The sequence below is a fragment of the Vicugna pacos genome, chromosome 12, assembly GCF_048564905.1.
Source record: "Vicugna pacos chromosome 12, VicPac4, whole genome shotgun sequence".
Classification (NCBI taxonomy): domain Eukaryota; kingdom Metazoa; phylum Chordata; class Mammalia; order Artiodactyla; family Camelidae; genus Vicugna; species Vicugna pacos.
In genome coordinates this window covers 2,325,938-2,352,164 of record NC_132998.1, presented here as the reverse complement: position 1 = coordinate 2,352,164, position 26,227 = coordinate 2,325,938, and the positions used below count along the sequence as shown (strand labels likewise).

At 32.0% G+C, this 26,227-nt stretch overlaps 2 protein-coding genes across 13 annotated transcripts in view; one reads left to right on the top strand and one right to left on the bottom strand.

Moving 5' to 3' along the window:
- The window catches only part of TAFA2 (TAFA chemokine like family member 2), a 528,067-nt gene extending 516,765 nt beyond the window's left edge, over positions 1-11,302 (bottom strand). Inside the window, exon 1 of the mRNA XM_072973860.1 lies at positions 11,252-11,302. The gene's annotated coding sequence lies outside the window, so the exon portion shown is untranslated. The remainder of the gene's footprint in view (positions 1-11,251) is intronic.
- Positions 1-26,227, top strand: part of USP15 (ubiquitin specific peptidase 15) — a 109,635-nt gene that overhangs the window by 58,229 nt on the left and 25,179 nt on the right. For 3 of the 12 annotated variants that reach the window (XM_006218074.4, XM_072973849.1, XM_072973856.1), the window contains exons 7-8: positions 5,975-6,061; positions 11,830-11,974. In XM_006218074.4, coding sequence (XP_006218136.1) covers positions 5,975-6,061; positions 11,830-11,974 — 232 coding nt within the window. Of the gene's footprint in view, positions 1-2,527; positions 2,806-5,974; positions 6,062-11,434; positions 11,609-11,829; positions 11,975-13,165; positions 13,261-14,593; positions 14,610-23,319; positions 23,412-26,227 lie in introns of those variants that run through there. The other 9 variants (XM_006218075.4, XM_072973850.1, XR_012078765.1 and 6 more) reach the window with 8 other exon arrangements.

Here is a 26,227-nt window from a genome sequence, read left to right as displayed (position 1 = left end):
AATCCAGGATAAAATTCCAAAATCTGCAGTTTGCTTTCATTTTTAAAGACATTTTGAATCTGTAAATTTTCTTTCATACATGATCTCATTTTATCTTCTTCTTACTATTGTTCTCATTGAGAAAAAGACTTTTTCTGAGACTATGAAGTTTGGGGTAAGAACTATATACTAAACTTTAAAGGATGTCTCTAAGTAATGATATAAACAAAGATCAAATAGAGGGGATAATCCTCAAGGTTCAGGAAACTTGGATCCTATTTTGTCAGAGAGGCCAAGGGAAAGAAGAGCTTCTAGAAGAAAGGGAATGGTAAGCAGTGCTAAATGATGCAGAGATTAGGGGGAGAACAGAAGAGATTCAGTGTATTTGACAAATGGAGACAGCGTGAATGAGAATGAGAAGTAGATTATAGGAAAAGAGGAGACGAATACCTAGTCAGGAAATGGAACAAGTGGTATAGATCACTCATCATGAAATGTACTAAAAGAAGAAAGATAACTAAGGTACTTGGTTGGAAAGACAGGATTCCTGGAGAGAAAAAGAAACTATATATAAATCTGTTTGTTATTTAAATATACACATCCTTTCCTGGGTATTTGCCACTTAATGATAAAGGTGGCATAAATGGTAGAATGAATGTTCTATGTACTGCTGTCTACCGATAAACTGTTTTTTCCTGGTTATTTTATTTTAGTGGTCCAAACTCCACATCTTTTTTGGAAGCGCTTGTGTACATAAATAAACACTCCCCATAATTCTGTACTTTGAGGTTCCTCAATTTAATAGTCATTAAGATCTTGAGTGTTTATGCAGATTTTACTTTGAAATGCTGAAAATGCACATTGATTAAATATTGCCTTCATGTAAACAATGTGTCTACTTTCTGTTGTGATAGGATAATGTATAATCTAGTACTATGTCTCCAAGTTTTACCAAAGAGAGCATGGTCACAGTCAAGCTTATTAGCCAGTGTTAGATTCAGTATTTAAAAGTCGTATCCAAATCTAATTGCTGTTAGGACATTTTGATAGTACATTTTATGCATAAATGATTGTAACTTAAGTATAGAGTTCTCATATAGATGCATGATATTTACAGGTACTAAAAAAAAATTACTGGATATTTTATTTCTTCCTTTCTCTCCTGGTTTGTTCCAAAAAGGATTTGAGCAATTTACAGTAAAACATGCAAGTCAAGGTTAACTGTATGAATAGATACAGCAGTCAGGACAAATGGAAAATAAATACAGTAAGATGAAACCGGAGAAGTTAGTTGGTAGGAGCTGTAAGAGCTTTTGAAGTTACTAAAATTGATCTGCAAATGTTACAGACTTATTTTGGATCCCAATTCAAACTAACCAACTTCTCAGACATTTGGGGGGTGAAAAATGTAAACATGAACTGAGTATTAGGTTGGGACAGAGAGTAGTACCAAAAAAGATCTCTTGCCTGCTAGGGATGCATATGTGGTGTTTACAGGTGAAATTATAAATGTCTGAGATTTACTTTAAAATAGTCCAGCAAAAACATGAAGGAACAGAGGCTGAGAGGATTATAGATAAAACAAGAGTGATAGAATGTTAACAATTTTTGAAGCTGAATGACTGATACTGGATACTTGAGAACTTGTGTATGTTTGGAGATTTCTGTTAGACATCAAAAATAAAAGTTGCAGTTTTGGTGCTGAGATTCATAATGCTGAAGAAAGTAACTGTAATTTTATTTTTTTTAAATGAAATGTTTTGTCAAATCCCATATATATCACTCAAAATAAGGAATAAAAATTAAGTTGTGAGAAACAATTTATATATAAATTTCCTTAAACTCTCTTTTTCTATTTTTTAAGTATTTAACACCTGGCCTGACATAAAGGAGACACACAGCAAGTGCTTGTTGAACTGAACTAATTTTGTATCTCACAGCAGTGAAAGTGTTTAACTTTCAAGAGATTTAAGTTTCTCTTTTTCTCTACGAACTTACCTTAAGATGGTTGTTAGAAATGGGGAGAGTTTAAGGTCAGTTTTGTTTTTCTTAATAAGATAATTTTTGTTTTATAGTATTTTACAAATTTCGGTTTTACGTCAGGTTAGAAAATAACTAAAAATTTTTAAAATAATTGTTTTGCTGTGTCTGCATTCAGACTCAATTTCTCTATATTTTGATTGCTGAATGTGGTATTAGATTTTCATGTATGTTAAATATTTAGGTAACTTAACCAAGAATAAGCCTTGTTTTTCTGTTGAGGTAAGAATTTCAACTTAGCCTTGAATTGCAGACTTTTAGTTAAAACATTGGGAATACAGGCTTTAAAATACTGCATTCAGTTGTCAGGGATGAAGTTTAATTTTCTGTCTTCGTGAAATCATTTCAGGTAAATTGATGTTGTACCTTTTTCTGTCTTGTTAAGAGATGAATTGCTGTTTTATGGTACACCTAGCCCAAACAAGCCAAAATTAGTTTTAACACTAGATAACTGGCTTAGCATCTAGACTGTGTATATTCTAAGCATTTTTTTCTCTTGTCTCTTCAGAAGGCTATTAGTGCAGAGTTGCTAATGAACAGTGTAATTTCCATATTATATCAAAGAAAGAGAGCTGAAGAGCTCAGGTTATACTCCACAAATTGACTAATTAACCCCTAAATTAACTCCACAAATGTTAGCTGGGTTGGGCTATGTGTAATCTAGGTCAGAAGTTGGAATCAGAATAGATAAGTGATCTAATTTAACAATAATGCCTGTAACAGCATTGGGAAAAAGTGTTATCATACTTCATATTTACCTGTGGACCACATCCATCCTTCTCTCTCTGATCTCCATGCTATTTAAGGACACTCTCTCTACCAATGGTTTTTATCCCAATACTTCCTGGACCTTGCTTTTTTTCTTTCATTATCTCCTCTCTCCTGCATATATAAATGCCATATCTATGGTAGACACTCAGTTAACCCTAGTTCATGCTTTTGTTTCTTTTCCAGTGTCATCTTCCCTGCTAGGCTGTAAATATAAACAAATCTCTCCCATCTTTAAAAATAAAAACAAAAATCCCATAAACTTCCTCTGAATACCATTTAGTTTAACTTTTTTTTTAATTCAGAGATGTGTGTGATTGGGTTTGTTTATTTATTTATTTATTTATTTTATTTATTAATGGCAGTATTGGGGATTGAACCCAGGACCTCATGCATGCTAGGCATGCACGTCTACCACTGAGCTATACCCTACCCCACCCAGCTTTGTTTGAAACCTAGTTTATTTGACCTCTCTTTAATACTTCATTTTTGATAACTGTCTCCTGTAGAATTTCTCTTATTTTTAATCTGTGGACTGTTTTCACCTCCCTGACAAATCCCCTGGCTGGCTGGCTCTTCCTGTCCAGGGCTGCCTGTTTGATTGAACAGATTGTGTATGCACAGCTCTTGGAGGCATTATTCACATTGTACTCCATGTAAAAGGCCCTCCTTCGCATTGTGCAGTTTTACCAATCATTGTTTTTGTGCTGTTACTGCAAATATTCACCCAGTGAAGGAGGTTAAGTAACATTTAAAAAGCATGTTGGTGTTTTTATTAAACTAGTTTTGACTTCATGGACAGATGCCCTGAAAGGATCTTGTAGCCCTCTCAGTGTGCATGGATTGTACTTTGAGAACTGCTTCCTGAACTTCCAAGACAGGTTGCTCTTGCCCACTCCACTGCCTTAGTCCCAGTCTTTATTGTTTCTCACCTTTGTTGTTTTTATAGTCTCCTAAATGACTTTCCAATCTTCAGTCTCTTTCTTTCTCCAGAGTTACCTTTCTAAAATACAAATCTCATTATGTTGACATTCCTAAAATCTTTCAACATGCCACAGTGCAATTGGATAAAATCCAAATTCCTTCAGAGAACATAAAAGGTTATTTATTATCATAACTACCTTACTAACCTCTGTCCCTATCACTACATACTTCCTGCACTTTCAGCCAATAAATTGGTAATTCCCTGAAACACTTCATGGTTTCTATAGTCCCACACATTTTCACATGCTATTCTCTCCACCTGGAATACTTTCACTTTCCAGTTCCCACCGACCTCTCCAACTATACACATCAGTTTACAATCACCTTATGTTACTACCCACAAAATTTTGTATTTTGTTATAATTTTAAAATTTGTTTTAGAACTTACACTGTTTTATAGTTATTTTGCTTATGTGTCATTTTCACCTGTTAGATTATGAGCTATTTGAGGTCAGGAACTATGTCTGTCTTTGTATTCCTAGTACTTAACAGGGACAAAGCATAATGTAATCATTTAATAAATGAGTATTTTAATGAATATCATAGAAACTTCTATTACTGTCCTGGGGTAGAGTTGCTAATGAATAGTGAAAAACCATAGACAGGCAGGAAAAGGGGGAGAAAATATATATATATATATGTATGTATGTATGTGTATATATGCCTTAGCCACTTTGTTGGATGAAGTAATAAATCTTTATTTTCGTAATTTTACTATAAGTACAAAGGAATATTTCATTTTATATCTGTGTCCCTGAAAAGCTATGATGATTTGAATTAAATTGTAATCAAATGGATCACATTTTGAAAAATTAACCTCCTTAATTCAATATAACTCAAACTCCATGTTTTTGAAATGTTTTTGTAATTTAGCATTCTTAACATGAAGGCAAAAAAATGCCAGAATACTTCTGTATTTCTATTAATTATTTTTAAATTAGTACCTTAAAATATTAGGATATTAAAATTGCCTTTAAGTGTGTTTTCTACATTGTTTTATATTAAAACCTGATTGATTTTTGTTTTGAGCTTAGTACAATTAGAATCTTGTAAAGGTCTTCTGTCAGAAGGGCACCTAAATAGATATCCCTGTATGCAACCTGAATCAACAACAACAAAAACCTCCTTTAAAATGAAGAAAAAAATTTACCAAGATTTCATAATGTATAACACTTCAGAAGTTAAATAAAATTTTTATATGTAAGAAATTTTATTACCCACCATTTAATTTAGCGAAATCCAAATTACCTTAAAGCTAACTTTGTAGATTATACTTCCCTGCCCACGTACCGTTTCACTGTTCATTAGTACCTGAATAGAAGAAATAAAATAAATTTCTAAAACTAATCACTTTGGGCCTCGCTGATTTAGAGTTTATGATGACTGAGGTACTGAACTGAAAGTTAGCTATGGCCCATGGGCTAGATGTTGCCTACTAAATTAAAATTGTACACAAAATTATAAGAGAAATTAAATCTTTCAGAGAATTTTAAGTACTTTAAAATCATTCTTATGCAGTAGCCTTGTTTATTATAAATCATACCTTTAAAAAAGCATATTATTTGATTCAAAACCGTTAGTAATTGAGAGTCTCCAAAAAGATTCTGAATTAGTGAGGTGTGTAATATATAGTCAGGTTTATATCTGTTCAATTTTTGCAGGGATAACTTTGGCCAGAAATTACTTCTTGGGATTATGTTTGGAATTCTCTTGCTGTTTCATCCCTCTTGCCTTATACTTTTAAAAATTGGTAAATCCTCTGATGTCTGTGTCAGTGTTGTGCATAATTAGAATGCCATGGTACCTACTGAGACACAAAATGGATTTTTTACATGCTCCCTTAAAAAATTAATATTTAATTTCCATTGATTTTATTTCCATTGATTGTAAAATATTAGTAATGGTTACCTGAACTCAAAAATTGGTGTATTGCTTTAGTAGAATTGTAAGAATAAGATCAGGTTTTATATTTAATTTGATAAATTCCTTTTGGAAACAATTCCCTTGTATACCATTATTTTTTATATGAATGAATACATCAAAAATCGAAAACCAAAGGATATATGGTGATTTTGCTCATAAATCTGTTTTCTAGCATTCATTTACTACATACATTGTCATCTGTTAGTTCTTTTCTTTATTTCATAATTAATTTCAAAATTCAGCATTTTTTATCTAATTTAACATTTTCATATCTTTAAAGGTCCCCAGGTGCATCCAATTTTTCAACTTTACCAAAGATCTCTCCTTCATCTCTATCAAATAATTATAACAACATCAACAACAGAAAGTAAGCACTGAATCTTAAAAACTCTTTGTTTAATTGATCGCCCTATTGTGGTTGCAAAAATTCTCTTGGATCTAAAATGTAGGATAAAGTTTTAATGCATTAAAATTGATTTTTTCTTAAATCATTGGTCAGTTCTTCTAGGAGTAATTTCACAAGAAAGAAAACAGGTATAAACTTCTTGATTTAATATATATACTATAATAAGTTACTAAAGAAAGGACTTTCAGAATTTCACATTCTAAACATTAATTACTGAAATATATATAGAAATCTTTTAGAATTCAGATTCTTTGAAAGAGTATAGATTTCAGATGTCATTTTAGAACTAAACATGTGATCCCAGACAACGTATAGTATTTTTTGAAAGTACATGTCAGTGATTTTCAACTGGAAAGCATACACAAATTTTTATTTATCAAAGGCAGTTTTTTTTAAGTTTGGAGAAACAATTCGTTTGCTCCATCATGAATGACATTCAGAATCTTTAGATTTATAAAAATTATGTGAAAGTGTGTGCTATATTGCTTTAAGAAAAAAGTTGAAGTCACTTAAGATTCAGTATAACATCTGACAAGGATGTATTACCTTGAAAATTGGCATGGTTCTCTAAAAAACATAAAAAGAAAACTTTATTTGTAAGGAGTCCAGTCAGTTATTGGAAAAACTTTAATCCAGAGATGATTATTGTCTTTTTACTTCTTAGATATGTGCATTGTGGTTTACGTAGTTAAATATTTACACTACTTGTACAGTTCATAAATGGCATCTGATTGTTTCAAAGAGTAAATTCAAAAAGACTAAAATTGTTTGTGAAATAAGCTTTTAAAAAAACAGCATTAATTGAATTTATAAAGATTTAATTGATTTTCCCTTAAAATTCATGTGGGAGGGCATGATAAAATGATTCTAATTTTAACATATATCTGGATTATAAATATGTAAGAATAGCCAAAATAACTGGAAAGGAAAAAAAAAGGATTAATATCACAACCTGTTATAAAGATATAAGAATTCAAAACAGCATGCATGGTACTGACCTAAGAATATATCTACAAATCAGTGGAATAGAAAAGAAATAGATCTTTAAATGTAAAAGAATTTAATGTGATCAGAAAGCGTTCTACACTAATGGAGAATGGGCAGGTTGTCCAGGAAATGTTGTTGGAAAAATTGGATTGGTATTAAAAACTTCTCTTTAAAACTTCAAATTAAATTCTTCATTGTCAGGCATATAAAAATTAAAAGGCAAATAAACAAGGAAAAATTGACAAATGTAGAGCAAATACTCTTAATATATCAAGTTCATTGAAATTTCTCATTTCAGTGAGAAATTTTTTTAAGACAGAAAAGTGGGTAAATGATGCAGCTAGGCAAGAAAAATAAAAGAAACATTTTAAATGTTCAAATTCACTACTAACTAGAAACATGTAAATTAAAACTTTAAAAAACTCCATCCACTACCCCCCACTTCAGTCTTCCTGGGAAAAATTAAGTGATGATATCTATTCTTGTAAGAATTCTGTTTGCGTGGTTGGAGTATTAGTCCAACTTTACTCAAAAAGAGTTTGCCATATTTATCAGTAAGATTTAAAACATTTATTTCAGTAATCACAAGAAATGTACACTGTAGGGTAATAGTGAAATATTGAAGACACTGAATATCCAAAATTGCAGTGTAGTATGTTCTCTTCTATATAAAAATGTATGTCCACAGGCAAAGGAGGGAAATGAAATATCCTTCTATAACCCGGTTTGTATTTTACATGGTATCTCTTAATTTAATTTATCAAAAGTAATTTTTTCATAGGTGGTAAAATATTACTTGTGTTTCTACCAGTTGCAGGTGGCTCCCACATTTATTGTAAGAGAATTTAGTTCTAAGTATAACAGGTGTTTATAGTTAGTGGTAGGTCCTGAGAGAGATTTTGAACGTTGATATAGACTGTATTGAACATAGACTGTATTTTGACAAGAGTCACCATATTAGTATATGTGGTGTGGTGCTTCTATTTTTGTCTTATTTCCATCTCATAGTAAAAATATGACAGTGCAGTCTGATCTCAAAATCCCTGACTGCAGAAAATACTGAGAGAAATTGGATTTTTTTCAAGTTTAGGACATGATTAAACTAATGATTCCTCTCCTGTGACTACATTATATTTTTACCTATGTATATTTGTCTGTTTTAGACACTGAAATAGTCCTTTCACATTAGGAAATTTTAATAGCAAATAGCTACTGATACCACCTTACTTGAAAGTAGAACTTACCTTTCTTAGCAAGGAACAAAATGTAAACATTTATAAAATGAAGAGTTTTATTTTTAAACTTTGAAAGACTTGAGTTAATATTATCATATTTACCTAAATAATTATTTCACATAAAATTTATTTCTTGACTTTCTATTCACCTTGTGGAAATAAGTAGCTGCTTAAGACTTCAGATGAAAATAGCACAGTGTCTTAATTAAAAGTATGTAAAATAGAAAATGACCTTTTTAGATTAAGTACATTTTTGAAACTTCATATATGTGGAGATACACTCCAAGTATAAAGTATATATTAAAATCAGTTTAGATTTTACATAAAATTATAAGTTTAGATGGCATTTATTTACAAATTCAAGACTTAAACTGATACATTACTAAGATATATAATTTTCATTTCCAGAAATAAGACTGTTAGTCATAAAAATAATAAAGTATACTTGAAATTATTTTAAATTCAATACAGTTTTTATTAAAGCTAATATTATGAAGAATCAGATGTCAGAGTATTGTTTGTTTATCCTGTGTAGTAATTTTACCTGTTAATCCATACAGTATTTGTTTTGGCCTCGGTTATAATTTAAGTGTATTTTTAATATGTGTCAAAACTTTTCTTTCTACTCCCTACATTCTTCTTCTGTCTTGCTACATTTGCTTTGATATAATACTGCTTTTTAAAAATCTTCTTAATATATTTATTTTCTCAACTCTTGGCATTCCACATCAGAGCACATTCTATTTTTCTGTTAATTCATTTAAAGCTCTTTTATTTAAAATGGAGATGACTTCCTGTAAGAGAGTAAGTGATGAAAAGGAACTGAATTTTGGAGACTGCCAGAGCTAGCTAGCCATCTGGCTTTTGACAAGTTACTTGCCGAAAGCTTCATTTCATTAACTGTAAAGTGAGCATAATTATAGTTTGAGGATTAAATTATATATTTATAATGTTTATAATGTCAAATGTAAGTGCCAATTGAAAAGTCAATTTCAAATTTTTATAGAAAGACAAGTCAATTTGACTAAAGGAATGTTATATTTTTAATGCATACTCATTTAAGATGATAGAATTAATCTAATATAGCATTAACATTCCCATTAAGATTACTGGCAAATTTATTTTTTTTTCAAAGTAGCATAACCTCATAGGATGAGGGCTAGCCTACAGTCTTTAGGGGGAAAAAAATAGCAGAAATAGTCATGATCGATAGAATAGAGGCTTGCTTTAGGGGCTAGGTTTCCATGTACTTTGTCAAAATGTTTGAAGAGCTGCTGGTTTTGGTATTTTCCATGACAAACTTTATTTAATTGAAAGAACACGTAAGATGTGGATTGTAAGTGACCAATGAAGATGATAAAAATATGTTTAACTTACCAATTTTCATTATTATCATTGAGCATCTAGACTATATCAGTCTTTGTGCAAGATTTATACTTATCTTGTCACTTAAAATGTAGATATTCTTTAAGGATTCAGATCTTACAAGACAAAGCCAAATGCTGCTTTTGCAAATAAGACTTTTGTTCATTCTCTCAGTAAATAGAAATCCATATCCCAGCGAACTCCATCCTGTTGCCATAAAGAAGAGTAGCGCTTCCAGCTTTCATTTGTGTTATGTGTGGGATATAGAGATATCTGAATATATACTTACGGAATAAGCGTGTAAATGTGCTTTCAGTCCTTTCACTTGGGTGAATGTCGGTGTGGATGTGGAGGTGTATGTATACAAGAGCATGCATTTGGGTATACTTTCCTTCTGTATTCTGACTTAATGTTTTATTATAATTTTATACCCAATACATATGGGTTTTTTTAATGTACAGAAAATGTAGGCCTTGTATTTTTGTAATACAGAGTAGACCTTGATTTTTAAGCAGTTCTTAAAGGGATTAAAAGAAAAATAAGATTCAGCTTTTTGTTACATGTCTTCGAAGTTAGGTTCAAGAATCCAGTCACTGAGTGAATATATATTGAGTTGCTATTAGACGCCTTGCACACTTTATTAGTTCTGGTAATATACAGTAAAATGTGAACTATAAGGCTAGTGATCTACAAAATCCAAAATATGCTTGAGCTCTTTTTTTTAAAGTTTGAAACAAGTAAACAGCTACAAGTCTATGAATTGATCAAGGTTACACTTATTTGGGCTTTGTTATTTTTGCTTAATTTGGGGGTGGATTGTTTTTTGAGTCTGGGAGTTGGTCTTTTATTTGTGATGGAGGGGGTGTATTCTTAAAAATGGAAAAATATTGATGGGATAGAATTGTGTGTGTAATATTTGATTGATATGGTTTTGTGTTTTACCTGTTTGGTTTGCTGGTGGGGGTGGATGTTACTAAACGCTTTGTTAGAACAGGTGTTAGTACAGTTCACTTAAATTGTTGTAATAATAAAGTGAGAGGGTAGAAGCTACAATAGAAAGTATTTGAAATTATAAGTAAAAAGTATTTTTGAAAAATAATACCAGGTATAAACTGTAGCCAGTTGAGGTTTTTTAAGAGTTACTGATTTATCATGTTTATTTGTAAAGCATATTCTTTTATTTACATCATTATTTGCTTTTAGCAAATGACCTTGACTCTTGTTCAGGTTTGTTCTAAGGAGTAAAAAAAATAGTGATCGAAAGTATGCTTTTGAATTATATCCAAAGTATCCATCCTAGATATCTTGTAAGATAACCTATTAAAAATTGGGGAAGAATCCATCCTTTTCCACAAAATCAAGAGGGATCTAACTTTCTGACTTCTCTTACTTCTTTCTGAATTTATCCTGATTCTCTAAGGTTGAATATTTTGTAGTCTTTTTAAGATTAATATTTATTATACTCATAGTATAAACTATCCTGAGGTTATATTTATCTAATGAAATAAACTACATTAATCTAACAAACTAGAAGAAAGAAAAGCCAAATAATACTGGAATGTACTTGCTTAGAATCACTTCATTTTTGCATCCCATCCACCAAAGCTGTTTTCTGCATTTGAATACTAGATTTTGCTGGTCTAGAATACGACAAATAGAATCTTCAGTGCATCAGAAAAGTGATGTCACAGAGGCCTTGGAAATCTGCTCTTACCTGTAAAGCACAACTCTCACTGTTTCTACTGTTCTCATTCTTATTACAGTAGCAGGATGTAAAAGGGACATGAATGAGATGACTTATTGTTGCGGGTGGTGTTTAAAATCTGAATGTTTTAAATTTGATGGAACAATGAAGAATGGAGCAAGCTGTGAAGCAGCTCCAGTTAATCAAGGGCAGAAAGACGTAATGTGGTTTGTATTGGTTAGTGTGGTATATGATGCAGAGATTTAGTTGACTGAATGAGAAGTACTTTAATTAAGGGGATTATTTTCATTTAGGTTCCTGTTAAAAGTACCTGAGTTAGGTAGTTAGTCTTTTTTTTATAAAGCCCTTATCTCAAATAGGTTTAAAATGCTCTGTTCATTTTAACTATATGATAATAATTGGCTGCACTATAAAAAATATTTTCTGTTTTCTTCCAGTGTGAAAAACTCAAATTATTGTCTCCCATCATATACTGCTTATAAGAACTATGATTATTCAGAACCTGGAAGAAACAATGAACAGCCAGGCCTTTGTGGTCTAAGTAACTTGGGAAATACGTGTTTCATGAACTCAGCTATTCAGGTAGGTGTTTCCAGACAAAGTGAAACTCATGTGTTTTATGGAAATCAGTAATTCAAGGGGAGTAGAGTTGAGTTTTACATGTCAAAACATGAGTATCGTGTGTTTTGAGAGTTTCTGTTTTCATGGAAGATTTAAGCAAACACATTTGACTCATGCATTCTAGTACTGGTGGAAGAATATCTTACCATGATCCTCTATTAGGTGACATGTGACTGATTACCGCACAGTAGAAGGCTAAATATAAGTTCATGCAAAAATATAATTCCAAGCAGAACCTAGGCTCTCTGAGAAAAAGAAAAAGCTAGTGAGATTTCTCATTTATATGAAGTCTCTTGCTTTTTTTGGACATTGATGGGAACGGTAGAGACTCCTATTTTATGGTCACCAGTGTTCTAACTCTAAATAAAATTGTTTTTACCTTAATATGAAATTAAGATTTAAAAAATAAGACAATTTTATGAACCTTTTGTACACATATTTTAACAAGCTCTTTCGCTTAATGTCCTTTCAATTTCAGGATGTAAGAGATCACTGCCCTTTTTTCCCTTTGTTTCTCCATGGAGCTTCCCTTTCCTTCCTGCTCTGTTTGTACCCTCTTCCAGCCTAACCTGTGAAATATTTATGTCTTTGATTGATTTTGAAGTGTATATATATATATATATATCTATGTGTGTATGTGTGTGTGTGTGTGTGTGTATATATATATATGTATATATGTATATATATATTTGATTGATTTTGAGATCTATATATACTTTAATATCACTGTCATTGTGTATAATATTAGAGCTGGTTATTTCAGAAAGCCCCAAGTCATATACTCTTTTGATAATTTGAATTTTAAGCATCTTTTGTTAAGTCTTTTTTTTTTGTATTTCTGAATTTTTATTTTTAAATCTGCAATATCCTGTTCTCTATTCATATTTTAATACTGAATCTCCTGTGCCCAAGAGGCACCCTCCAAAGGTATAGATTAAATAACAGTATGAATTGAAAAGGACATTATTGTGAATCTTTTTGACTATCTGAGAAAAGTATAGGTCTCTTTACCATTCCAAAGTTCTAAATAAATCCTTTTTACATTGTCACTAATCCTTTATTTTCTAAATTAACCATTGTTTTATAGCATTCTTGAAAAATTAGAATTAAACTGTTTTAACTCTCTAAACCAGTTTTGTTTTTTTTTTTTAGAAAAATACAAGAGTGCATAATTGATTGATTCCTGATGTCTTGGTTTAGAGTTGAGCCAGTCAAGGAAATAGCCTGTCTGCTCAAGCAGATACTGTGTAGGTTAATAAACTATTCCTTTAAACCTTCTTTGACGATTAATATTGTTTATACTTGAATGTGAATTACTTTTTTCAGGAATTTTTTTTCCTAGGATCTTAGCACTAGTTAAATAAAGAATTTTTAAAATAATTTATCTTTATTTTTCTGGAAGAGGAGAAAGGGAACTCATCTGAGAAGAGCAATCCAAAGCATGTTGTTATCCTGATAGTTATTTTGATAACAGAGTTAACTGCATGGTTGCTGAGCTTTCAGAGTTAGGGACAGGGCAGACAAATTGTAATTTTGTTTGGATATCTGTTGGACTACCCTACCTAAGCACTGAAAAATCATCTTTAGCACCATCTCTGGAAAATGGTTTATGTAACTGATGGTTACATCAGTATCAGAAAACTCTTTCTCATATCATCAACTCATATTAATTGTTACATAACTGCTTATCCTTTCACTGCCAAAATCACTCTCATCTGGAGTCTTAATATAGCTTGAGGGCTTTTGGGTTTTGTTTTTGTTTTGTTTTTAATATTCTAGTATGGAAAACCAATCTTGGTGTTTTTTCATAAGGATTAAGAATAGGATTTTCATAAGAATTTTGATAGCATAAGCATAAGAAATTTGAGTCTGTTAGAGGAGAACAAGGGTTAGTGTTCATGCAAGGCTCTGGCTTACATTCAGACTACATTCCGTCTAAGGCAATATTACATTCTAGTTTCCTGTGCCTTTGTTATACTCTGTTTCATATTTTGTCTCCATATGGTTAACTCAGTTTCTGGAAAATGAGTATTAAAATGAAATCTTCTCATCAGCTATGTTGAGCTAGCTTTGGCATTTGTTGGAACTTACTTGTGTATGTTTAAGGTATCAGAAATTTTATTTTATTAGTTTTTGCTTCTTTTCAAAGCAATTTTATTACAATAAATTGGTAGATCTAATGCTGACCTTCTCTTTTAATATATTTCACTTTTTTACATGTTTCATTTCAACTGAGAAATAGCCACGAGGGTGAAGTTTGTTAGGGTGATAGTTTGTAATTTTCTGATAATATTTTATAAAGTATTATCAGCAATAGATACTATTTTACATCTGTAACTTGGTTGGGAATTGTGATTTCTCTAAAATAAAGCTCCAGTCAGGTTGGGGAAGAGAAAAAATGAGTTTTAATTTTTGTTGCTTTTGACTTTAAATCCAAATTCAGAATTTAAAAAGCTAATGTAGCTTCAGTTTTATTTTTCTTAAAGCTTCTATAATATTTAATTGCTTTAGATGTCAGCTCTCAAGCTGAAAATTCACCATAAGAAGGAATACAGTGGTGGCAGTAGCCAATATTTTTCTGTCTCATGAACACCATGTAAGTTCTTGGGTCCACAGATGAAGAGAGTAAAAAAATACCTAATAGAGTAGTTTTAAATAATTTTTAAATATTCCCTTAATTATATGCTTTTTTAAAGTTTCCTTGTAACTTCTATGAAGCTGAAGACAATTCATGAGCTTCAGGAAATATTATAAAATGACATTTCTGCTGATAATTTGAATTGTAATATATGTTATTAATTCAATAATCCTACAAAATGTGAATGGGCATTAATACATCAAGCAGTATAATTATTGACATAGTGTTAAAAAATATGGATGTGAAAAGCATATCTGTTTTTTTCTGTGTGAGAATGGATTATGCTTAACCCATCAGTAGCCTTGAAATAGTGAAATCTTCTGATCACTTGTAGTTAAAAACTAAGCAGCACCAATCTGAGTGTGATTTAATATTATTATTGTTATTACTCAGTTTCATTATATTGGTATTCAAGATTTTCTCTGATTTAATGGTATGAGTGAGTATTAAATTTTTCTGATAAGTGTAGTGCTGCCATATCGTTTCAGTTTATCAAGTTAATGTTTATTGAATGTCAAACATGTGAGATATTTTAAGACAGAGATCCTGACTTAATGAAAATTACAGTCTTGATACTGTGATTTTCAAACTTTTTGCTATTTAGCATGAAAATCTTTTTTTAATTATTACTATGATAAGTTTAATTGTATGTCAATATTTAAACAGATGTAGTGAAGTTTCTTTGGTTGGGTGAAGTGCCCAGAGTCCCATCTGCTTTCTTCTACTTTCTTAAATGGTCCCAGAAGCATTCTCTTGGACTCCCAGGACTCTGAGGAACAGTTTAAAAACTGTGTTCTGGCTAGAAAAAAGAAAAGAACACATCAAAAATTGACAATATAAGTTAGGATTACAGACTATGGAGTTACAGTACCTGAATTGAAAACATGTCTCTCCTAATTAACTTGCTACCCAGTATAGGTTATTTCTACAACTCATTTTTTTCCTCAAATGAGGAAAACAATAGTACCCATCTCTTAAGAGTTTTGTGGGGATTAAGTGAGTTGATGGATATAAAGCTGTTAGGATAGTGACTGGCACATCATAAATGAATAGGTATTGGGTTGATACTAGTTTGGTTTTTTTTTAATTGAAGGAATTAAAAAGAGTGACTCTGAGAAAATTGTACCATCTATATCCCCTGAATTTGTTCTCCTTCCTACAAGTCTTTCTCCACTTTGGCTACACCTAGTGAATGAAGAAAGAATTGGATGTACTTTTTTTAAAATGTACTTTTAATGCTTTTTAAGTTAGTATCATTGCAATAATAGTGTTTATCATCGACTCCATTTCTGAACTACATTAGTTTAGCTCTCCTGGGCAAACTGATAGGCAAGGGATTTAACAACATAGAACTGTTCATGAATAATCAATCAGCAGGTAATTTAAATTCTTGAGTTCAGGTTATCCCTGATCTCAGCCTCCTGAGTAGTTATGATTACAAGCTTGCACCACTGTGTCCCAGTGGTACAAACAAGTTACACAATAGCTTTCTAGTGCCCTAAATGTATTAGACCATTGAGAGAATGTCTGGTTTTTTAAATTTGCATTAGTGGAGGTAATTTTAATTAGCATTAGTTGAGTAGATTTCAGGAGCACTCCAACCCTTGTCTTTTTCATTGTCAAGGCCTAGGAGGCTCATGATTGGCTTCCTGGAATAAGCAACTCTTCAGATAAGATTTGAAGCAGGGAAGTGATATGATCTTTTCCACTGGAAAGCAGCATGGCATAAGATGGTTGTTTTCAAACTCTTGGAAGTAATAGGGCTCCTTAAACAGACTCTAGGAAGTCATTGAAAAACATCATTGTAATCAAGAACCTGTTATCCCTGTCATACAATGTAAAATCAATTGCAATTCCAAGCATTCTTGAAGTCAACTTTTTCCTATGATCTGTTGGGTTAGGGGAAAAAAATATTCAGTAAATTGAGAGGAATATTATATAGAAAGTTGAAAGGGTTTTTTTTTTTTTAAGACTTTAAAAGAATGAGTAATACTACACAGAAATAACACTCTTTTAAGAAACTAGATTCTCATTATAATGTAAAACAGTGAAAAAGTCATTACTAAAGCTATTATTTCTATGTTCTAGTACTTCATAACTTTGACTATGACTATAATGCTTTTCCCCTCTCACCGTGAGACTTTTTTTTTTTGCATTTATTGGAACAAATTTTTGGAAACCCAGTTTAACACGAAGCTTTCTAATTTTATTCAAACTAACCGGACTTACAGTTGAATAAAGAAACACCTAACTCCTGAGACAAGAATTTTTTTAAATAGTTTAGGATTTCAAAGAAAATGACGACTTCGAATAAACTGAGAATGTGGCTGATTAAAAATTCCAGTACTAGCTCACACAGGCACCTCTTCTCTGTGTGGCCCGCTGTTGTCTGTAGCAGCATAGCTATTAAATGTTTCCTTGTTCTTAAAAAAAAAAAAAAGAATTTCAGTACTATTACTAGGGCAGATTTTTATCTACCCAGGCAGTTAAACTCAGTTATTTGAGTTCCCTTCATATTATGTGCCAAAAATTACATGGCAGACTAACATCAGAAGTATGTTTAATTGTCTATCAAATGACAACTCAATCAGGTCTTTCCATTTTGATATAGATAAAGAAATGGAAACTACCTAACTTGTATTAGAACCATTCACTTTCTCAACACAGGCACCAATGTTTTTATTTCTCCCTTGTTTGAACTGGGGGAAGGGAGAAGAATTTCTTTCCTTTGGAAAGGGGGCTGGGAAAAGAGAATCTGAATTCTCAAGCAGATTATTTTGGGAAAAGAGTATATGAAGTGTAGTTCTGTATTTAGTTTTCGTAACTGGAGCAGAAATGGTATCTCTGCAAGAATACCTTGCACCTATGTAACTTGGCTAGTAATGATTTCTTGTCATGAAAATATGCCTTTCTTAACCAAAAAATCATACTTGTCTGCTCTTCACATTCTTTCAAATTAATATACAAATTTCTCTAAGATTAATGTTTCTATTTCTGAATTAATAAAAACTTTCTAATGTTTTGTCTGTCCCTAAGTCTATAATAAGAATGACATGAGTACAGTTACAGGGAAAAAGAAGGGTATTTCTAGGAGCTGTAAATAGTTACATCTGATTTTAATACAGAATTGTTTTACATTATACTCACTAGGTAGAATTCTTGCAGTGCTCACATATATAGCAGCAGTTACTAACATAATCAGACTGAAGTATCTTGTACTGACTTTAATAATTCAAAGGATTTTTATTTGTAATTGAAAGAAAAACCTAAGAAATTTTCATTTTTGATGTATAATGGTAACTACAAATTTGCCCCCTCTAAAAAGACAAAAAAAAAGAAAGAAAATGCTTTCAGACTTACTTCTGTTATCTAAAAATCAAAAATAGTTCATCTTTTTGGTGTCAAAATCTTTTCTAAGATACATTTTCCTCCTTTGTTAAAGGTATACATGTCATTCAACACATGATTAGGATATTCTGAAGTATGTCAGGCTTATATTCTAAATTTTATAAATTGGTATTATTGAGTAGTGTTGCTAGAAAATATAAGATATTGGACTGATAGAGCTTTAAAATGGGGAAAGCCATGCTAAATTCCTTCTAAAGGCTTGTTTGTTGTCTTTTGCCTGTTTGTTCTTATGTACACATTTAAATTCTGGTCATTTGAGGCTATGCTGTATTTTCTACTAAATGGCCCTCATCTATTGGATTTTTTTTCTTATAATGTCACAAAGATCATCTTTCTATTTTAGTTGGTGAGTAGGATTAGTTTGCGATGACGTATGTTATCAATGATCAACTTCATTAGTGTTGTCGCTTTGCCAATAATGGATGCTTGGTTTAATATTTTTTAATATTATATATATTGAAACCAATAGCTAAGTGTTATCAATCACTTCTTTACCATGATTTGTAAACTATACTGGGAGAGGGTCACTGAGTTGGTTACTGAAAACCATTGCTTAATTAATGAGATTTAAAGTAAATTACTAATTCTCATAAACTCATATTAAAATATTAACAGCCCAGTAGTGAACCTGCAGCCTCTGATAGTAACAGTACCCTTTTCTGCATAGTAAAGGCGGTTTTTCATATCACTGTCACTTTCTTAATTTTCTCTTCACTGAGATATTTGAGTTAGGGCATCGAGTATCCTTATTTCACTGATGAAGAAATTGAGGCAAGGAAAGTTTAAGTAACTTGTCCTTCACTATAACAAATTAATAAATCAGTTAAAACTGGGCTATTATTCAAATACTCTGAGATAATGTATCTTTCAAAGTTATACTAATCAACTTGTAAAAAGTGCTTTTAAATGTTTTATTGTGGTCGAATATACATAACATATACCATTTTAACTATTTTTAAATTTACAATTCAGTGGTATTAAGTATACTCACATTGTTGTGCAACCATTAAAAATATTTTTGTGTTTATGCCAAATGCATGGCCCCAATAATGCAAGCTGTAAAGTAGTATTACTGTTGTACAATCCAGTTTCCCTGGGAGATTATTTACACACTTAACCAATTTGATGGTAAGTGTGTTCAAAATAGCTCAAGAACTCCTTTTGGAATTACTTTCATTCTTCTGAATGTCACTGATAGTTTTCTTCCTTTGACGATGAAGTGTTATTAGAGCATTAACTACAAAATATTGTAGGTGCTCAGACTGGGTGATTTTTTTTCAGATAATAAATATACTTATGAAGTCATCCATTCATTTACTCAAAAAAATTATTGAGGGCCTAATAAGTGCCTTCAGTCTGATAAGCAGTAACTATACCATGGTGAACAAAACAGTTTCTATTTCTGTGGGTCATTGTCTAGTAGGGGAGACAGACATTAAGTAAATTGTGAATATAATAAGCATTATGAAGAGAAAAAATCATGGAGAGTGCTATGAGTATAACAAGAGCTGAGAGAGCACCTCATTTATACTGGATGTCATACTCCCCAGAAGTAACGTTTGAGCTGTAACCAAAGAGTAGGTGTTAGTTAGGCAGGTGGAAGTCAAATGGGGCAACAACATGTGCATACCCCCTGAGACAGGCATGTTTGAGGGACCAAAGCTGAGTAACCTTTGGCATGATGTTTGAAGAGGAGTGGGATAAAATAAGTCTGAAGAAGTAGGCAAAAGCAAGATCATGTAGGAGGAATTTGGATTTTAATATATTACAAAGGCATTGACGGTTCTAGGCTGCCATCATCTCATCTGGCTTATTACAGTTACCTTCTAGCCAGTTTCTTACTCATGCCCTTAACTCCTGTGGTAATCCTCAAAAGAACAGCCAGAGCGGTATTTTTATACTTAAGGCTTTTTCCTGTTGCTCCTTGTCCATGTCACTAGATACCTTTTCTTTTCACTCAATGAAAGCTCGAGTCCTTAAAAGAGAATATAAGGACCTGCATGATCTGGCCCATGCTCTCTTATTTCCTACCGCTTTCCTTCATGTTCACTTTGCTCCATCTTCACTAGGCCCGTCACATAGGCCATGAATGTTCCTGCCTCAGGGTCTCTGAACTTATAATTTCTTATGCCTGGAATGTTCTTTCTCCAAATATTTATATCCTTGCTTTCTCATTTCCTTTAGGTCTCTGTTGTCAATCAGATCCTTCCCTATCCACTCCATATACAATGGTAACCACCATCCCCCATTCCATGACCACTTGGCATTCTCTCTCTACATTTTTTTTTAATTTTTTGTGTATCTGTTTGCCTCCCCCTATTCCCAACTCATGCTCCATGAGCACAGGGGCTTTGTTTTAGTCACTGCTATAGCCCATTACCTAGAACAGCATCTGGCAAGTAAGAAGGCATTCAAATTAATGAAAAGTGAAGAAAATCACAAGTGTGTGTCTAGTTTCCAGCTTGTATATCATAATGTTAACATAATGATAACAGTGGGAGGAGAGAGACAAGAAAAGTAGATTTGGGGCAGGGATAAGATTGAGTTAATTTTAGGCGTATTCAGTTTGTTATGCCCATGAAACATTGAAGTGGATATGTCGTAGGCAGATGGATATGCTAGCATGGAATATAGACCAGAGACCTAGGCTGGAAATAAAAATAAGACTGTTTGTAGATGGTACTTAAAATCAGGAAAATGACAGTATCTGTGAAGTGAGGGCATCTGTGAAAAAGAGATCCCAGGACTAAGCCTTATAATATAACATTTAAATGGAAGACAGACACTACTGTTGCAGCAGGAAAAAAGGAAGATATTATAGTTGCAAGTAGTTTTAGATTTTGTGATGACTTGGTTATCCTAAAAGTATGAGACCAGATCATTAGCTAAGGATGAAAGAATAAGACTGCTTGGCAGTATTGAGATCTCATTTGAGGTTCTAGATCATCATTTTAGAGTGGTATAAATTTATTCACTTGCGATTTTCTTGAGCAGTGTTTAGCTACACGGTGCATAAAATAGATGACTGGGTTCATACAGTGAAATAATTGGGTTCATCTACGGTTGTAGAGAGAAAAGGACAAAGAAATTAAGAGCAGCTAGACTATTGGGAGGGGTGTTTTTTAAGTGTTTTTTCATTTATTTATTTATTTTTTTAATGGAGATACTGGGAATTGAACCCAGGACCTCATGTACGCTAAGCACATGCTCTACCACTCAACTATTCACTTCCACCCCATTTTTTATTATTGTGCTAATTTATTTAGCTAATCCAGGAAACATCCATTGAATCTCTACTCTTTGCCTAGCATACAGAGTCGTAAAAGACAGTGCATATCTTTTAGAATTTTGTGTTGTAGTGAATGAGATAGACATAAATACAGTATAATCTGTGATATGTTAGAAAGCATGATCAGCCAAATGTTTTGGAAGCAAAGAGAAGAAAGCCATTGAGAAATAAGTGAGGCTTCACCAAGAAGATGATATTTGAGTTGGATCTTGATTTCATTTGACAGAGTACATTATTCATTATGACTTATATTTGGTTCATCTGATCATAAAAATAGCAGTGAGTTATCAGAGGTACAGCTATGACATTATAGCTTGTTCACACATTTTTCCACCACAAAAATCCCACATCAGAAATTTTATTTTACCATAGCAAAACACATTGTTCATACACTCAATAAATACATATGGGTACCTCCTGTATGTTAGATAGCAGTGCTTTTTCGTATGTCTGCCAGCTCTTAAAAGAGAAGTACCTAAAATATTTTGAGCTATGACGGCATCAATGGGACAAATCTAAAAATATATCCTTCTAAAGAAGTTACATCAAAGATGATGTTCACTTGAATTTGACGAGTTTACTGGAAAATCACTCTGCTTTATAATCAAGTTTTGTGTATAATTAAAAATGTGTCTCTGGCTTTCATTTAGAGGTTTTGCTTTGAATATAAACTGAATCATTGACACACACTAACATACATACACACATACGTATTTATTATGCATATGTTAATGAATACATATATTTTTAATATATTTGGTATATAATTGAGGTATTTTGTATAATTCTTCAGTACTTGTCCAGGGCTTTTCTAAGTATTATATACTTTGCCCAAGAGAAAACTTTCAGCAACTGTTTTTAAAAGAAATCAAAAACAAATTTTTGACCAAAATGTTACTAATTATTTATAAGGAAATTCTTAGTAGTAAGATATAACATTTTATGATTCCTCTTATATTCATTGGATACCATACAAAAGTGTCTCTATCATCCCAATTATACCACCATCTTCCTGAGACCTCAATTACCTTCTCTGAGACTTGTTCTATTAATCATCTCTTCTTTGTTCTATGCCTTTAACCTCACCTCTTTACTGTCTTCCTTTCAGCATGTATACATGGTCAAGTCTTTTTTTTTTTAATGGGGTGGGAGGGATATGGAGTAAGGAGCACCCTTGACCTTGAAAAGGATGGTCTTGCTTTCTCCCTGCTTTCTCATGTCCCATTCAGTAGTCCTCATGTCTGCACATAGCATAGTAGTTATGAACTTGGATTTTGCAACATGACTGCTTGGATTCAAATTGTAGTTCTGTTACTTATAAGCTGTGTAACCTTGGATGAGAAACTTCATAATTTCTTCATCTGCTTAATGAAGATAGAGTACCTAAGAAGTGTTTGGCACATAACAAATAGTATGTAAGTATTAGTTACTGTTATATCATCACTGTGACCATCATACCACTTATAGAAATTGTTTTGGGGAAGGTCATTCTTGACCCTGAGTTTGTTAGGCTCTTAGTAGCCCCTTTACCTTTGAGAAGTTGACATCCACTTATAATTGACAAATCCCAATCTGTCGCCACACTAATTCTCCCTCCTGAGTTTCCCTCCAATATGTAACTATTAGATGGACATTCCGACCTAAATAATACTACAGATAGCTCAAACTCAACATGCCTGTGACTAAACATATTTCCCAGAAGCCTGAAGCTTTTATTTCTTACACTCCCTATTGGTACAACCTTTGACCCAAGCGAAAATCTGAGCCTTACTCCAGGTCCTATTCATTCCACCACCTCTTAAATATCACTTATCTCTGTCTTCTCCTGTCCTGTCAGTACACTATTTTAGCACTTGAGCATCTTTTATGTGAACTTTTGAAATAGGTATCTAACTCATCTCTCTGTTCCCTCATTTATCCTCTTTCAATCTATTTAGTGTACTGCTTCCACATCACTGTTTTTAAATGGAAATATGATGGTTACCTCCTTGCTTGAAAATCGTTTCCTGTCACCCAAAGGATGAAATCCAAACTGGACCCTACCTCTTTAATCAAAACAAAAGGTTGCTAGAATTCATTAAGTTTCAAATCTCTTTATATATAATGTTACCTCTTCCCTGGTTGCCTTTCAGACACACACACCACTTTTCCTCTATCTCCTCTGGGCAAATACCTATTACACAGTGAGAATCATGAAAGTAGAGACTGTCTTTGGTTTTCTTTTATATCCCCAATGTTTGGTATAATGCCAGATAATAGTAAGTACGTTAGAATAGTGTTTCTCAAAGTGTGTCTATGGATGAGACAGTGCTGATCAGTAATAAAATAAGTATAGAAATTAAGTATAAATGATCCAAAATGTTTATAGCAATTTGACAGGGTAACTTCATATCTATTAAATCTAATAATTAAAAAATGGGAGTTTGTTTTTTATTTCATTTTTTTAGTGGTTCATTTTTATTTTATAAAAAAAACTTTATAAAAGTATCAATCTGTGACAATTTGGAAATTTTCTGAAAAAAAAATTAGTCCTTCCATACAGATTTGAGAAATACTGCATTAGGAAAATTTATCTGAAATATTTAGTATTTTACCTGTACCAGATTAATATTTCTGAAGCTGCCTAAACACCAAAGAGCACAATAATGTTAAAAGAATTATAGCACATAATATATATATTTACTTCTTGCAAAGACCTACCAATTTATATAAAGTCCAGTCCATACTACAGCTTATGTTCTGCCAATGTAGCCAATCTGATAGCAGTTGAATTGGGCGCCGTGTTAATTACAGCTTAGCAGAGCATACCCCTACTACAATGCAAATAGTTTCTTGAATGATTTTACAGTGAATGATATAAAGAAATCATCTTAGAACATTATTTCTATACTTCTAGAGACTTGCAATAATGATCTTCTGTTATTAATATTCGTTGAATGATTAATCAAATAAATTTAAAGTTCTTTTTTATTATGAAAATAATCAGAAACCTTAATAGTTCATGCCATCACATAGTGTAACTTCTGTTTCAACTTAGCATAAATATTTATTGTCAATTGTGGGTCTAGTGTAATGAAGTGATACAGAGAAGGGTATGACTTGGTGATTACCTTAAAGAGTATAGTAAGTCAGTTAAACTTCTTTTTAAAAAATTATGCTGTCCCTTTCTGTGTGCCTTAGCAGGAGGGCTAAAAGATGAACAAATCACACAATTCTTCATACTCATTTATTCAAAAATGTTTCTTTACTGAATATTATATGCAAGGGACAGAGCACATACAAAATGATAAAGAACCATTGTTTTTTTCTTAAAACCTTTGACCATCTTGTTTGCTTAAAATTTTGGCATTCATTTCATTGTGAGCTAGTTTTGAATTATTAATAGGGTAGAAGTTAAGATACTAAACATTAAAATTGAATACGTAAGCCTTAGTTCTTTAAAATAAATATAACTTACACTAATGTTTGTCAATGCTAGTAAGAACCATTTGGCTTTAGCTTGTTTCCCATAAACTGAATATGTGAACATAAAATCACTCAATAACTTGTTACTAAAAAAAAAACCTAGACAATTGCTATTACTGTCTGGTAGTTTTAAAACATCATTTAACTACAACTACCTTATAGCCTCGTTGTTGGTGTAATCATTTTCCCAGAAGCTTTCAAATTTCTCTCTGTTGCAAGTGGATATTCTATCCAGTTTCTACTTTTGCTTTTAATATGAAAATCTGTGGTCTTTATATAATCATGCTTTTTAAACACTGACATGTCTAGTTACAGGACTTACTGCAAGTAGCAGGGTAGTCTTTTTAACAAACTTAGAATTCTCCTTCCTCAGTCTTATGGATGAAGGGAGAAAAGGCATTGAAATTTCTTTTCTAGCCAACAAAATGTTTCCAATTAGTTCTCATACTTCCCAGAGTTTTCATAATTCTTAAATTCAAGTAGTGTGTGAAGAAGAGATTCCATAGAATTTGAAGGAAAGGAAGTTTCATTTTATTCGTGTCTTAGGCATAACCAGATTAATGATGTTAAAATATTAGAACATCCTTGTCCAATTCAAAAACCCTTCCTTTAGAACTACTTTATGTAAAATTTCAATATTTTAAGAAGAGTATGTGCCAGTTCTCTCTTCACTGACAAGTAGAGAGGGAAAAAACATCAAAATAAACTTTTTTTAACTAAATAAATTTTAAAAGGGTTATATCCACTTATATTTTACTTACATAAACGTGTTCTTTGAAGAAGGCTTGAAGAGGAAATGGAAATGTAAAGCAAAATAGAGCTATACTTGTATTTGTTTTCCCAGAATATGTGGAGAAGCTTCAGAATTAATCTCTCAAATATAATGAGATTTGCCTTTCCTAAGGAAAAAAATAACAAAAAATAAAACATGAAGAATCTTTAAAAATCTTATTTTTCAAATGAACTTGGTGAAGGAGCAGGCCTGAATATATTTGTAGTTCTTAATTGTAAAAGTCTACATCATAGTTTTCTGTCTTACCCACTATCTCATTACAAAACTAGAGCTAGTATCCCAGTTTTAATAGGATGCTTCAGAATTATACAGTACCTTTTTAGAATATTTATTCTGTCATCATGACAAATTGAAAAATAATAACATGACAAATCTGAAAATTCTTTATCCATCTAATCTTAAAATCCAGAAAAAGATATTTGGGGGTATTTTGAGGTTACTTTAGCCATGGATTACTTCAGGTTTTATTTTTTTAATCATAAGAAAATAAAATCGTTTCCTCATTTTAGATTGGGTTTCTGTTTTTAGTATTGGTCTGTTCAAAAGTGTAGCTACTTTAAGAGTTGTGAGTGGCATTACATTTCGATTAGTTACAGAATGAGTTACGCAACTCAAAGGCTT